Here is a 14,368-nt window from a genome sequence, read left to right as displayed (position 1 = left end):
TAGTCTTCCTGCCGCCCTCTGGTGAAAGGTGGACTCCCCAGTCCTTTGTTCCTCCCCAGTTGCCATAAGAAGGCTGAGTAACCACAGAGACTTTGGACAACAGTGGGTAGAAGTCATGTGACTAGCCATCACTTCCTGGCGCTTTAATAGGTCCCGGGCATTCTGAGCATCCCCAGCCTCGATCGCCTGATAAGTCAGAGAAAAACAGTATCAGCTCGGAGAAGTGAGTCTTCCCCAATCCATGTCACTGATGGGAAGACAAAGGCTCAGGCTCAGGAGGAGGCGCGCAGCGGTCAACCAGGCCGAGTTTCCCAATAGCAGATTGTTAATGGGTTATCACACCCCCCTGAGCACTGTGCTTCCTTGTGGCCCACGACTAACTTATTGGAGCGCCATCTTTAAAGTCTCCTAAGAGATTTGTCTGCTTCGGTAAATGAGATGAGGACTGGACATGGATACCGTGGGCTATGGAGCAGGAAGTGGCTCAGACAAGATGCTGTAGCCGTCTAGGGGGTTAAGGAAAGGCATGGATGGCTTTGGGAGTGTGGCATGGAGGAGGCATCTAGGCAGAGTATATATACAAGGGATTCAGGGGAGGAGGGCTTACAGGGGTACCTTTGATACCTGTCTTCCCAGTCTCCCTTGGCTAAAGGCCACTTCCATTGGATTCTAGAACCTTCTGGATGTGAATTCTACTATAGCCTTTTGACTTATTCAACAGGCTTCTAGAATCTATGGCCAATAACTTTGTTAGTCAAGTGCTGAGATTCTCCCAGGGATGCAAGTGACTCAGTCCAGTGAAATCTAAGCAGGGGGATGGTCAGGTGACTGAGAGGAATGTGGATGGGCTTTTTTTTTTCCCTCTTACAACATCCACCTTTAAAAGGCATTTAGGGGGCGATCCTCAGAGCAGGGACACTGCCGAATTTCCAGCCACTGGCCTTTCCATGCTTGTCCCTTACCCAAGCATTTTATGGCCAGGGCTGCAAAGAACATTATTTTCCAAAAAGAAAGGAAAAATAATCCAAGACCCACACACACCCTGGAATATCATTCAAAAGTCCAAGCTTTAAAATGGTGAATGGACTGTGAGGTCGTCTTCGTCCGTCAGAGCGGACAACAGGCACGGGCCTGGCGTGGCCTTGGTAGGAGGGGCAGATCCGCTGGTTGAGGGTCTGACCTTACATGCCAAGGGCCGTGAGGTGACCTGCTAGCAGGTGCACCCGTGCTGGCCCTTTATTAAGACATAAAGGACAGGAAGAGTAAACGTGCATACAGAACCATGGTGCTGTGGGCTTCCGCTTTATTTAGCCCACGTCATTTTGCCCAGCATTCACCAGATGTCAGGTTCTTGGCATAAGGCAGGAGCATCTCACAGGGACCTCAGCAGCCTCAAAGCTGTCACCCCCCCATCTCCCACTCAGTAAGGCTGGTGCTCAGGGAGGACGGGGAAACAGTCGGTGCTTACAACCAGCACTGTGCCATTCTTAGCAAAGGCAGAATGCTTTGCTCATAGATGCCCTTGATCTTGACAATGTAAGCCTAACAGGAACTGACGGCGTTTCTTGTGCGTCCCACACATGTCTTGGGATGCCGCTTGTCCCTTGAGGCATTTTGCCTCTGTGGTTGCCTCTTAGGGATCAACAGATCCAGAGTCACCTCAGAATGCACCCCCCCAACACACGTACACACACCCCTAGGGAGATTTCAGGGCAATCTTCTGTCCAGGATCCTGGACATCATCTTCTATACCCCGTTGCTCCTCATCCTTTGAGGCCCCACCCCAGATTTTTATGATGTCTGCACGCCTATGATTACAAAAAAAGATTTTTCTACTGAAAGGGGGACGCATGAAACTTTGTAAGCAGATTTCCAGAGCCAGAGGATGTAACCCTGGCTACAAAACAAAGCATGTGGATCCACATGCTGGAGCAGCCTTCGAGAAGAGGGGGCAGGGTATGACACCAGAGCAGGAGAAGGAGAAGCCGGGGAGCATGGGCGTTGCTCCCCACCCCCCCCCCTCCCCCCGCCTCTGGCAGACAGACATAGGGAAGTCATTTGTCCTTGCTCTGTGCCTTCAAGTCAAAGATGATGACTCCTAGGCCCATTTTGGCTATCACTGATGGGCTGCCACAACACAAGCCTAAGGGAGAAAGGGCCTTGGAGACACCTAGGGACACTGAGGCCCAGGCTGATGACCTCCCCTGGCTGTAACCTTTATTCTGTAGCACCATGCTTGAGTGCAGAAAACCATAGGTGAGAGATGAGAAGTCTGGCTCCATCGAGGCATGGAGGTCCCAACACTAGTTAGTGAGGTTTCCTGCAAAGTTCATCCACGACATCCACGTGACACTTGGTGCCACTCCAGATGTTGCCCCAGCTGCCCCAACAAAGCTGCCTAGCTGTGCCTCCAAGCCACGCCTGCACAGCGCATGGGACTCTCTGGCGGGTGGCAACCACATTGACTGTTTCCACCTCCTTCATCAGGGGAACAAGGGTGCCATTGGGATGCCTGGACGTGTGGTGAGTTGGCCCACATGCCCCTGCTTGCGGGGTGGCCATTGCTTGCTTCTCCATGCTGGCTTTGTCCTCCATGCATGGTGAAATGCTGCCCAGGGCAACTTCAGCAAGGCCAAGGAAGGAGAGGGGAAGATATTTTATTCCAGTCTCCAGTCTGTTAAAAAAAAAAAAAAAAAAAAAAACAGCATCTTGCGGTTCATCTGCAACACACAACTTCAGTTCCTAGAGTCCGATATTTCAAGAGAGATCACATCTGCCCAAACCTCTTAGGAAATATTGTTACACTTGTTCTATTTAATGCAAACCATTGCTTTTAATTTCTCACTGGGCTGTAGTACTTAAGGTCCCAATGCCAGCCAGGGTTTCTGCCACCTACTGAGGGCTTGTTGGAATGTGTCCTTGGAGACGCAGGGACTTGGTACTCTGCAGAACACTGGACAGCAGAGAGAAAAATACAAGAAAGTCGCTGAACACACAGGGGGGGATGGAGTGAGAGCTGAGTACCCCAAGGCACCAGCTGCCCCCGCAACCATCCCCAGAGCCGCCACCGTCTCCCACGAGCGCCCTCCGTGGATGGGCGCTACACTCTGAAGTAGTGATACAGTTCCTGTTTCCTTTGTGAAAAGAAGTGAGGAAAGCGTTCAGGGGACACAAGAGTGGTTGGTCAGAAGACATGAGAAGGGCTGAATCCAGGCCTTGAATCCCTGGCCCCTGGATTGTCCTGTCAGCCTCAGGATGAAGATCTCCAGGGCCTAGAAACCCAGAAGCCTGAGCGGGCGAAGGGCATGCCCACATCAGGATGTAGCCAGGACATGGATCTAGTCGGGGCTGCCCTCCTCATCTGACTGCTGACTACCCACCACCACCAGCCTTCACCTCCAGCATGCTCCCGCTGCCACATGCTGGCTTTGCCTGTGACTCTCGTCTCTGTGACGGGATTGGCCTCAAGCATGACTGTGACATCTCTGTGTGTGAATCTGCATGGCTGGAGCAAGCATGGATTTGGGGCACCCCAGGCTTAGGTCACTCTTGCTAGTACTGACATCACATTGAGGTATTGAACCAAACCGAAGAGCCTTCACATATCAGCTCATTCAGTCCTCAAAAGAACGGCATGCTGAGAGGCACAATTTCCACCCCACCCCCAGTACTCGGGATAAGAGAGCCAAGGCTTGGAAGGTAAAGATCTCAAGATTCTGCACTAGGAAGTGAGTAAGCAGGTACTTGAATGCAGGCAACCAGGCTCGAAATTTGGGCCCTTGATCCTGGCAGTCCACTCATAATATCACAACTGAAAGGAAGGGCTGGCCTTAAACTGATGCCTCAGAGGCCTGGAACATTCCAGGGTTCAGTACAGGTGCTCCATGCGGCCCGAGCTGTGAGGCCACCTCCATGGTGCTGGGGCTCGCATTAGTTGATGTCATTTTGCCCAACATTGACCAGGTTCTTAGCATAGGGTTTCCCAGAGTGATAGCTCGTGGGGACCTCAAAAACTTCAAAGCTCTTGCCCAGTGCTCCCTCACCCCACCCCCACCCCCACCCCCACCCCCCACACTCACTCTCAACAATGCTTGGTACCTTGAAGAGTGGAAAAACATTCAGTGTGTACAAACAGCCTTGTGCCATTCTTTAGTATCATAAGGGCTACCGAGACCTGTCAGAGTGTGGGAGTCCTGGCCCCCTCCATGGAGCCCTCACACTGGTTCTGAACCAGGACACTGGGCATTGTGCCTGCCCTATGGTTCCGCTCCATCGGTCTACCCATTTGACAGTGGGTCTGTATGCGCTGTCACCAGATCCCATCCAGAGATGAGACATTACCCTTCAATCCTTCTGCAAGTCATTGTGTTGAGTACCCGGAAGTGAAACACAGCCTTAAAGATAGATGCCATTGGATGGGTAAAATCTACCCAGGAAGCGCACAAAGTCAGTTAGGTCAGTGTTAGGAGCTTTTCCCCTTGGGTGCAGCAGCTGACCTGCAGGAAGTCCCCCGCTGAGTGCAAAATGTACTTCCGCCACTCCTTCTCGCCCGCGCCGCCCCCCCCCCCGCCCCCACCACCAGTGCTTCCTGTGTGGTGGCAATGGGAAGAGGTAGGGGAGCCACCGGAAGCCTCCCACCTCCTGGGCAAAGCTTTCCAGCCACTTTGGAGCTCCTCACCGGCTGGTGCTATTTTAAATGTAGGATGGCCCATTTGGCTGCTCACTAGGGGTCCTGGCATAAGCCACTTGATAAGGACTGAAGTGTCCAGTGACCAGTAGGTGTGAAATTCCTGGGTCATTCCCGTACTTCACCAGAAGTGGCGCCCCTGGCCAGTTTAGAGCTGGGTAGATTGAAGCTGCCTCTCCATTGGCCACTGCGATGACAAGGGACCCCTGGCTGGGTATTCAGCTTTCTTTGTCTACCAACTCACCCTCCATCCTCGTAGAATTTGTGTCTCCCGCTTCCTACCAATGCCGCCATTATTATTATTATTATTATTATTATTATTATTATTATTATTATTTGGCAGTACTGGTGATTGAATGTAGGGCTTTGAGCTTATGAGGCAAGCATCCATCCTCCTACTGAGTTCAATCCTCTGCCCTCTTTAGACTTTATCTTTGAGACAGGATCTCACAGAGTTGGCCCTAGCTGGCCTTGAACTCACTCTCTAGTTCAGGCAGGCCTTTCCTGCTTCAGTCTCCAGATGGTTGGGATTATAGGCCTGAGCCACTCAGGCCTGGTAGCCACCTTCTGCCCCTCCCTACTCCCCTAACCCCCCCCCCGCCCCCGCCCCCACCCCAGCACCCACATGTCTCTAGCTTTCCCTCTACTTGGCATGTGTAGCCCTAAGGGCCCTAGTCTTACTTCTGTTAAGTACAGAGTAAATACAGCAGGGCTTTGTACTTGGTGCTCAGAGGGACCTTCAGAGCTCCTGGGGTCCGTGATCACAGGCCCTGGCCATAGCCTATTGGACCTGGGCTACCCAGGGAGATTTTTCTGACTGTGTTGGGTTTCTCTTTCTCTCTGTCCCTCTGCCTGGGTCACGCTCGCTCATTCACTCGCTCACTCACTCACTCACTCACTCGCTCGCTCACACGTGCACGCAGCACTTGGACAGGGTCCCCTGTTTCTCTCCTGGTGATGTAGAGCAGCTGGCCGCGCTTCTGGCTGAGATGGCCGTCGCGTGTCTGCATCTGTGTTCTGTTGTGCTGTGTTTCTTATTTCACAGTGATTTTTTTTTTCAGTTGCTGCGCCATTAACACGGATTCTTGTGCCCTTGTCTGTCTCTCATCTTTTTTTCTCTCCCCCCCCCCTTTTCTACCCCTTGCCCTGTGTTTCGTGGGGCGGCCTGCCCAGGGTGTCAAAGGTCAACCAGGAGAGAAGGTGAGTCCTTGCTGCCCCCTTCACCTTTATCCCCCAGCCTTGTCTCTTACTGGGAGGCTTTGAGGCTGACGTCCCCCACACCCTGGTGTGGAGCCCTGGGAGCCCCCGGATTCCTGGGCAGGGCTCCAGCTGTCCCAGTTCAGTGAGTCTGCCCCTATTTGCCTTAACCACGTGTGATGGATCCCATTGCTCTGATTCCTAGCTGTGGACTGTCACCCACCCTCAAGGAAAGGAGACTGGCTTGTCACTGTTGTGTAGCTCGGACTGCCCAGGAGGACCTCAGGGTCACAGAAAGAACCCCTCACCCTGCCTGGGAAGCCAGAAGTCTCTGGGTAGCGGGGATAGGGGGTGGGGAGGTCTGCGGGGTGAGGGTAGGACATTCTGAAATAGCAGCCTGGTGGATTCTGAAAATTTCAGACCATAATCTATCCAATCAGAGGAGAAAGGAAGATCCAGGGAAAGACTGAGGTTTGTCCAGTGTCCCCAGCAGCCAACATGACCAGGGACAAGAACCTGGGTTTCCTGGTCCTCAGCTTTTCTTCCGTCCTTGCTGACACTGGACACGTCAGTATTGTGGGGCTTTTTTTTTTTTGTTCTGCCTCCCCGCCCCCCTTTTAAGACAGAGTTTGACTTGTAGCCCAGGCTAGGCTAGAACTCACCATGTAGCCCAAGCTGACCTGAAAACTTATAATGGATAATGGTCTTCCTACCTGGTGCTCCTGCTTGCTGAGAACTGGGATTACAGGCATGAGATTCCCCCCTCACTGTCCCCTCCTCACTGTCCTGCCCCCCCCCCACTGTTTCTGCAACAGAGTATCCTATCCCCAAAGTAACAACAAATGCTAACATTAGTAGTTGCTCCAGCGTCTGGCACACTCCAGGCTCCTCATGTTGTGAAGTGTTCTTGTTTCTATCCGCCGGGCTAAGGCTGACAGCCCTTATGGAAACTTTACTATTTCTCTGTGCACTAGGCACTGAGAAGAAAAGTTGCGTGCTCATGGCCACATGGCTAGAAGGTGACAGAGCTGGAGAGGAGCCCTGGATGCTGTGACTCCAAGACTGAGAGGCTACTGGCCATAGGGCTGGGCGGTCTTCCAAATGGAACAAAACTATTGGTCCCATCCTATCAGGGGGTGAAACTGCCAAGGAGAGACAGACACAGCCCCTTCCTCGGACCACATGGCGCTTTTAAACTTTCCAGTATTATCCCATGAAGTGTCCATATCCCGCCTACATGCTAGGTGATGTTTTCTCTGCCATAGTTTGGGAAATGAACAGAGAAATTAGCTTGTCCCAAATTAGCTTGTCCCACAGCTGCTAAGGAGCAGGGTTTCCCTTCAAAGCATGCATTTTGCCCTAAGCCGTGTCCACCAAGGCTACAGTTACTGGCTTGAGATCACTGCTACCTGTTTGTGAGGCAGGACATTGAACGAAATGCATTTCGGACCCTTCCCCACAAGGGCTGCAGAACATTCCGAGCTCCAGTACTCAGGGGGATCGTGTGAGCTCGGCAGGCTGCCATGACTCTAACTCAGGGCTCTGGCCTTTTTCCTTCCCCTCCTGCCTTGGCTATGGACTCCTGGTGGGGACCCCTACACATACACACCCTGTATTTACCCAGCTGGCTCAACCACCTGTGATAGCACCCAGGGCTCCCAGCCAAGGAGCTCCGGGACATGCCGGAGGGGCTCAGCACTGGGCACAGCCACCACAGGCATTCCCTGGGACAATCAGCCTTTGGACCCAAGGCTGCTGGGCCCGTAGAGCCAGGGTATTGTATGCCTTGACCCTCCGTTCTCATAATTCCCGTTTAACAATCGTGGCGTGTGCTGCCAGGTGAAATGGGTGGAATGTCAGTGCCGAACCCCCTTTCCCTGTGTCTCCTGCCCTGGATGTCATGGATCCTGCTCTCTGCACTCGCCAAGCCCGTTGTCCTGTCCCACCCATGTCTCTCCGTGTCTGCTGCTTCCTACGGCCCTCCGCAGCTCCTCTGGGATGTTCTAATGATCGTCTTTGGGCTCCTCATTTCCAACCGATCTCTGGCCTCCCTTCGGTCTATGGGGTTGGCATCCCCTCTCCCAGATGCCAGCTCCCCAATACCCATCCCCTTTTTGCATCCTTTTCCCACCACTCTCCTCCCTGTCTACCCTTCCACACACCCTCTGTCTCCCCACAGGGTGCCCCTGGAGACGCCGGCATGTCCATCGTCGGGCCTCGAGGCCCCCCTGTAAGTTGTTGCTGTTCTTTTGCGGGGTGTGGAGGTCGGGAGAGCTAATGGAAAGAGCTTTTTTTTGGGGGGGGGGAGGGTGAGCCTCGGCGCAGGCCTCTGGGTGTGGCCATCGCATGCGGTGTGGTCAGCCCTGCTGGTCTTCAAGTATTGCTGTTGATGTTAAAGAAAGTGGGCTGACTAAATATACCTAAATTACTGCCTCCCCGGAGGGCTCCCCGGGCCTAGCCTCTCAGCCACAAAACTCCAGCAGCTGGGAGGCAGGAGAGGTGGTTGCTGTTGTTTACATGAGGAAAAAGCAGAAAAGCGCTGCCTGCCCTGAGTGGGTGTCCCGGCTTTCTCTGGAACTGATCTCCACTTCCTGAAACCAGGATCAGATGACACAGTCCAGGTTCACTGGCCCCGGCACCCACTCCTGGTTCTAATGGGGCCCCAACCCACCTTCCACATGCCAAGCCTCCTCCTCGCTGTCAGTACCAGGTCCGGGGAGGCAGCTAGCACCTCCCGGCTTCCCTCTGACGTGCTTCCTTAGGAACTGCCTGGCATGCGGGTGATGGATTCAAGCAAGATGACACAGCTTTGGGGGGGAAGAGGGGGAGTGGGACCCCAAGACCTACTCACACTGCTTCAGTGGAACCAGTGTCAGGGAGGAGGCAGGAATTCAGCCTAGTCTCACGCAGCCTCTCTGAAGAGGAAACAGGCCCATAGAGGAGAAGGGGTTTGGCCAGGGTCCTGTGTGGTCACGGACCTCCCTTTCCCTGACGAGGAACATGAGGAACCTGTCATCTGATGGGGGAGCAGGGGGTACAGGGAATACAGGGAGAGAGAGTGGGGTAGCGGGAAGACCAGCGGTTCCCAACCTTCCTAACGCTGCAACCCTTTCATACAGTTCTTCATGGTGTAGTGAGCCCCAACCATAACATTATTTCCTTGCTACTTCATAACTGTAATCTTGCTACTGTTGTGACTAGTAATGCAAATATCTGATATGAGGGATATCTGGGATGTGACCCCCAAAAGGGTTGCACCCCACTGGAGTAGAGGAGCATGATTAGTGATGGGCACTAACCACACGCTAGGCCTCCAGAACAGGCAGGAGGTGTTCTTGCCCCCCACACCCCAACACATCACAGGAGGAACCTGAGAATCTCGTGCCCACACCGATTACCAGGCTCATAAGTGATAAGTGCAATTTTGTCCCAGCAGCCCCTTCCGGCTCCAAGTGTAGCTCGCTGTACATAAAGGACCTTCACCTTGAGGGGAAGAGGACGGTCCTTGTGGGTGCCTGCATTGGATCTGTGACAACATGGTGTCCTGACCATGCCCAGAGTCCTCTGACAGTGGCCACTGATCATCAGCCAGAAGGCCAGGCCACCCTGACTGAGTCCTTTCCAGACACCAAGCTACCCCTCAGCTGCCCCTGCTGCACCAGGCTGTGGAAGCAGGAGACAGGCAGACAAAAGGTCTGCTTGACATTAAGAGCTGAGGTCAAGTAGGCAAGCCTTAGGTGGCAGCTGGAGACATGGGGACACGTGGCTTTCCACCCTGTCAGGAAAGGCCCAGAATAATATTGCTCGTCGGAACCAGCCTTGCCTTTTTTTTTTTTTTTTTTTTTTTTTTTTTTTTGTATGTGTTTTGTTTTGTTTTGTTTTTGAGACAGGGTTTCTCTGTGTGGCCTTGGCTGTCCTGAAACTCACTCTATAGACCAGACTGGCCTCAGGCTCAGGGATCCACTTGCCCACTCTGCTGGAGGCTGATCAATAGTCTAAGCCAAAGGAGCCATCCAGGCCCTTGGAGCATGATGACTCCCGTTCCAATGGCACAAAGGAGCTGGAACCTAGTGTTTGGGAGTCCTCATGGAAGCCCTGTGAAACAGAGTGGGAGGCCCGACCCCAAGATACTCGGCATGTCATGGCCAACTAGGGATGACGGCATGTCAAGGGGCCTATCCCCTCCAATGGGCTCCCCAGCTGCTTTTTGGGGACAGTAGGGAGGACCTGAGCTCCCACCCTCACCCACGAGGAGCTGCCCACACCAGTAGACACACCCGCTGAGTGTCTGTCAGGAACCTAGAGCCCGCCAGGTTTGGGGTAGATGATGGGATTCTGATGCTTGCCCTCCAGGCCCATGACAGCAGTCTCATTGGCCACGACGGCACAGATCACGGGTGCTGCTGCAGTAGGGAGAAAGTAGGGACAGAGAGGAAGGGTGCCTCTGGGCTCCGGCCAGTCCAGGAAGGAATGGCCTTAAGGGAAGGAACAACTGAACAACGTTCAAGGTCTTGCGGAGTCCACCCAGGGAAGGAGAGTCAGGAGGGGTGTCAAGCTCCTGAACTGAGAGAAGAACCCAGAAAAGGAACTGAATGGGAAAGCCAGGACGAGGCAAGGGCTTTGCTTGAAGGACAAGATGTTCAGGAACTGTATCCCAAGACCGTGGGGGCCCTCGGGTTGTGTTAGGTGGATGAGGGACACAACAGTACACACACGCACACGCACACACACGGCACACAGAGGTAGCCTCTCCCTGTGCTCAGCGGGAGCACACTGAATGGAAGTGACAGGGGAGTGCTGTTTAAATGCCCTGATCCAGGCTAAATCTCTATCTATCTATCTATCTATCTATCTATCTATCTATCTATCTATCTATCTATCTATCTACCTACCTACCTATCTACCTATCTATCCATCCATCCATCTACCCATTCATCTACCTACCTATCTACCTACCTATCTATCCATCTATTCACCCACCCATCCATCCATCCATCTATCTACCCAACCATCTACCCATCCATCCATTCATTCATCCATCCATCCATCCATCTACCTATCTACCTACCTATCTATCCATCCATTCACCCATCTATCCATCCATCCATCCATCTACTCATCCATCCATCCATCATCTATTTACCTATCCATCCATCCATCCGTCTACCTACCTACCTATCCATCCATCCATCCATCCATCCATCCATCCATCCACCTACCTATCTACCTACCTATCTATCCATTTACCCATTTATCCATCCACCCACCCATCTATCTGTCTACATACACATAGAAACACATACCTGCACACACCATTGGAGATGGACATGGTGGATTTTGGTGATGACCAAAATCAATTTTAGAAAAGAAAAGGAGTTTTGGACACCCCACACTTCTGAGTCACACAGTTCATGGTGGTGCCCTCCCCAGGAGGAGGAGGGGCAGGTGTTGCCAGGGATGGGAGGTGCCTCAGAGCAAGATGAACTTCAGGGATGGGTGGATGTAGCTCATTTACCCTTTTCACATATAGACCCTCCATCCATAAATGTAATGTGTGTCTGTTCTTGGTGAATGCTGGTTGTCCAAATGCTGAAGTTCATTTAGAAAAAAAACCAAACAAAAACAAAAACATAAGCTCATGACTGCTAGGAAAAAGAACAGGACAGCTGAGACAAGTGGCTAGAAAAGAAACAAAACCAAATGCCCATGGGAATCTGATTTGTGATAAAAGTATCATTTAACAGTAGAAAGAGAAAGGTGGATTGTTCTGAAATGGGTGTTAAGGCATGAGACAGGCCCTGTGGGAAAAGGCAAATGGAAAGTTTGGTTCTGTATGTGTGTAGTGTGTGTGTGTGAGAGAGAGAGGGGGAGAGGGGGGCATGCATATCACGATGCACATTGTGGAGATCAGAGGACAACTTCTCAGAGTCCCCTCTCTCCTTCAATTTTTCCATGCACTCCAGGGATCAAATTCAGGTCATCAGTTGTCTAAAGCAAAGGCTTTACCATCTGGACCACCTCCCCAGCCCCTGATCCTTTCTTTATAGTGAATCTCTATCCTACCCAATCTATCAAGACAGATTGTCAGTGCAGAAGATATTCCGAGGTAATCTGGGCACAGTGGTATAGTATATAGCATATATACTATATATAGCATTATATATATCATATATATATATATATATCATATATACTATAGTATTAGCACTTGGGTGATGGAGGCCAGAGGATCAGGAGTTCAAGGCCAGCCTGTATATTTGATTTGAGGCAGCCTGAGCTACACAAGACCCTGTGTCAGAAAACCAACTCAAAACAAAATAAAAGAATAACAACAAAATACTAAGATGTCAAACATGAAATCATAAACTATATGAGCAAAATATGAACACATATTGTATAATTCCCAGTAAGAAGGCCTCTTTGAACATGACAGAAAACCCAAAAGCCACAGGGAAAGTTTGTTCATCTAAACATGACAATTCTAGGTGAGCAATTCAAAGACAAATGGTGAGTTAGGTAGCATTTGCAGAAACTGTTCTTAACAAATAGCTTTACTCAGACCAGGTCAGAAAAGATAAATAACCTAACAGAAAAGATTAGTGTAAGCCAGGGATTGGGAAGCTACCGTCCCAGCTACTCAGGAGGCTGAGACAGGAGGATTCCTTGAGCTCAGGAGTTCAGGGCCAGCCTGAGCAACATAGACCCATAGAAATATAGTCTCAAATATATTTGCTTGTTCATACTCTTTATAATACATTTAAATAATAATACATATTCCATAAATAATACATAATACCAGTATAACATATTAAAGTATACACCATAATAATACACTGCCTCAAACAGCCAGCTCTGCAGCCTGGACTCAGCACGACCAGAACACTGGCAGAGACCCTAAGCTCAGCATAAATTGAGATGTAAATTACAGTCCCCTAGTAAGACTCCACTGCCTTCTCCATGCCCAAGCTCTCCAGGAAGCAGACTCCCATTCCCATGTGGTCAATGACAGCATTCCTCCCCAGAGCCTTGAAAAAGCCCTGGTTAGTCCCGGACTTGGCCCTGGTTTGGAAGGATGCGTGCTCCTTACCGGAGCTGGCACTGTAATTAACAGAGCGTGTGATTATCCCAGCCACGTAAATATCAGCTGAGATGGCTGTGAAGACGCTTCTTGGAACCCTTCCCTCTTGACCTCTTCCTCGGGCCTCTCCGTGTCCAGAGCAGTTACTGAAAGTTTACATTGGGAGGTCTCAGAGATTATATTGCAACAGTTTCCGGGTTTCTCCTTAGGCCTATTCTTAGCAACCCTTATCCTTGAGAGGCCAGTGCCCTCTGACATATGAGTGGTGTCGCCGCTGTCTTGCCTTTGGACACTTGCCACAAGTCAGCCTGCAGCTGACATCAGCCAGTTATTCCCTGTGGGCCAGCACCCGACCCTGACATGGCAAGGGGTCCTTATGCCACCTGGCCAGATGGGTGATGTGGTTTCTCTGGGTACATGCACAGATCCAGGGAGCCTGGAAATATTTCAGGGTCACAGCACATGAGCCCAAAGACATTGTCCCCTGGATGGGATCTTGTTTCTGAACTGCTTCTTGATTAAGACCTCTAGGGATCTCAAGATGCTGGGGAGATGGTTTCGTGGGTAGAGTACTTGCCTTGAGAACACCTGAGTTCAGGTCTCTATGAGGCACATTAAAAGCCAGGCACTGTGGCACGCGTCAGGAACCACAGCACTGGAGACGGAGACAGGAAGATCCCCGGAACTCAGTGACTAGCTAGTCTAGCCAAATCAGTGAGCTCTGGGCCAAGCAAAGAGACACGCTGTCCTTAAAACCCATGTGAAGAGCAAATAGAGGAAGGTCTGGCATTGCACTCTTGCCTCTAGACTCATACCTTGCACATATATGGATGGACACACACACACATACACACACACACACACACAAGCATGTACACATGCATACAATAAACACAAGCATCCTGGCTGGTTTCTGGTGCCCCTCTGATCAGCTTAATTCAACAAGTGCCCAATGGTGGAGCTTCTATTTCCAGATGCATTACAAGCAGAATTGGTGGTAGTTCTGTGACCTGATGAGATTACATGGTTATTCCCATTCTAGGGATGGGGAAACTGAGGCTTGGGGAGGTTAGACAATGGCTTGGCATCACACAGTTGTTGATGAAGGCTGGACTAGAACTCAGCCTGCCAGAACCAACAGTCTATACTTGCAAAGGAGTTCTTCCATGTAAGCTGAGGGGATCCCAAGCTGAGAGCTGGCATGTCTTTTAGGAAAAGCAGGCGAGTCACTGTTGCTGGGCAGACAGGAGAGGCACAGAGGAGACAGGGAGATAACCAGGTCACAGGCATTCAGTGGAGGATGGCTTCATCCTAACAAGCAATTATGAAGGTGTATTGGTGCACACCTTTAATTCCAGCACCTGGGAGGCAGAGGCAGGCAGATCTCGGTAAATTCAAGGCCAGCC

The 14,368-nt window shown here is 51.3% G+C and overlaps 1 protein-coding gene across 13 annotated transcripts in view; it reads left to right on the top strand.

Moving 5' to 3' along the window:
- The window catches only part of Col13a1 (collagen type XIII alpha 1 chain), a 151,433-nt gene that overhangs the window by 64,950 nt on the left and 72,115 nt on the right, over positions 1–14,368 (top strand). For 9 of the 13 annotated variants that reach the window (XM_037199536.1, XM_037199540.1, XM_037199537.1 and 6 more), the window contains exons 5-7: positions 2,488–2,523; positions 5,861–5,887; positions 8,064–8,114. In XM_037199536.1, the coding sequence (XP_037055431.1) occupies positions 2,488–2,523; positions 5,861–5,887; positions 8,064–8,114 (114 nt within the window). The remainder of the gene's footprint in view (positions 1–2,487; positions 2,524–5,860; positions 5,888–8,063; positions 8,115–14,368) is intronic. The other 4 variants (XM_037199541.1, XM_037199533.1, XM_037199539.1 and 1 more) reach the window with 2 other exon arrangements.

The sequence above is a fragment of the Peromyscus leucopus genome, chromosome 16_21 (assembly GCF_004664715.2).
Source record: "Peromyscus leucopus breed LL Stock chromosome 16_21, UCI_PerLeu_2.1, whole genome shotgun sequence".
In the NCBI taxonomy this organism is placed as follows: Eukaryota; Metazoa; Chordata; class Mammalia; order Rodentia; family Cricetidae; genus Peromyscus; species Peromyscus leucopus.
The sequence above is the reverse complement of the archived record's forward strand: the minus strand, read 5'-3'. Positions and strand labels throughout refer to the sequence as shown.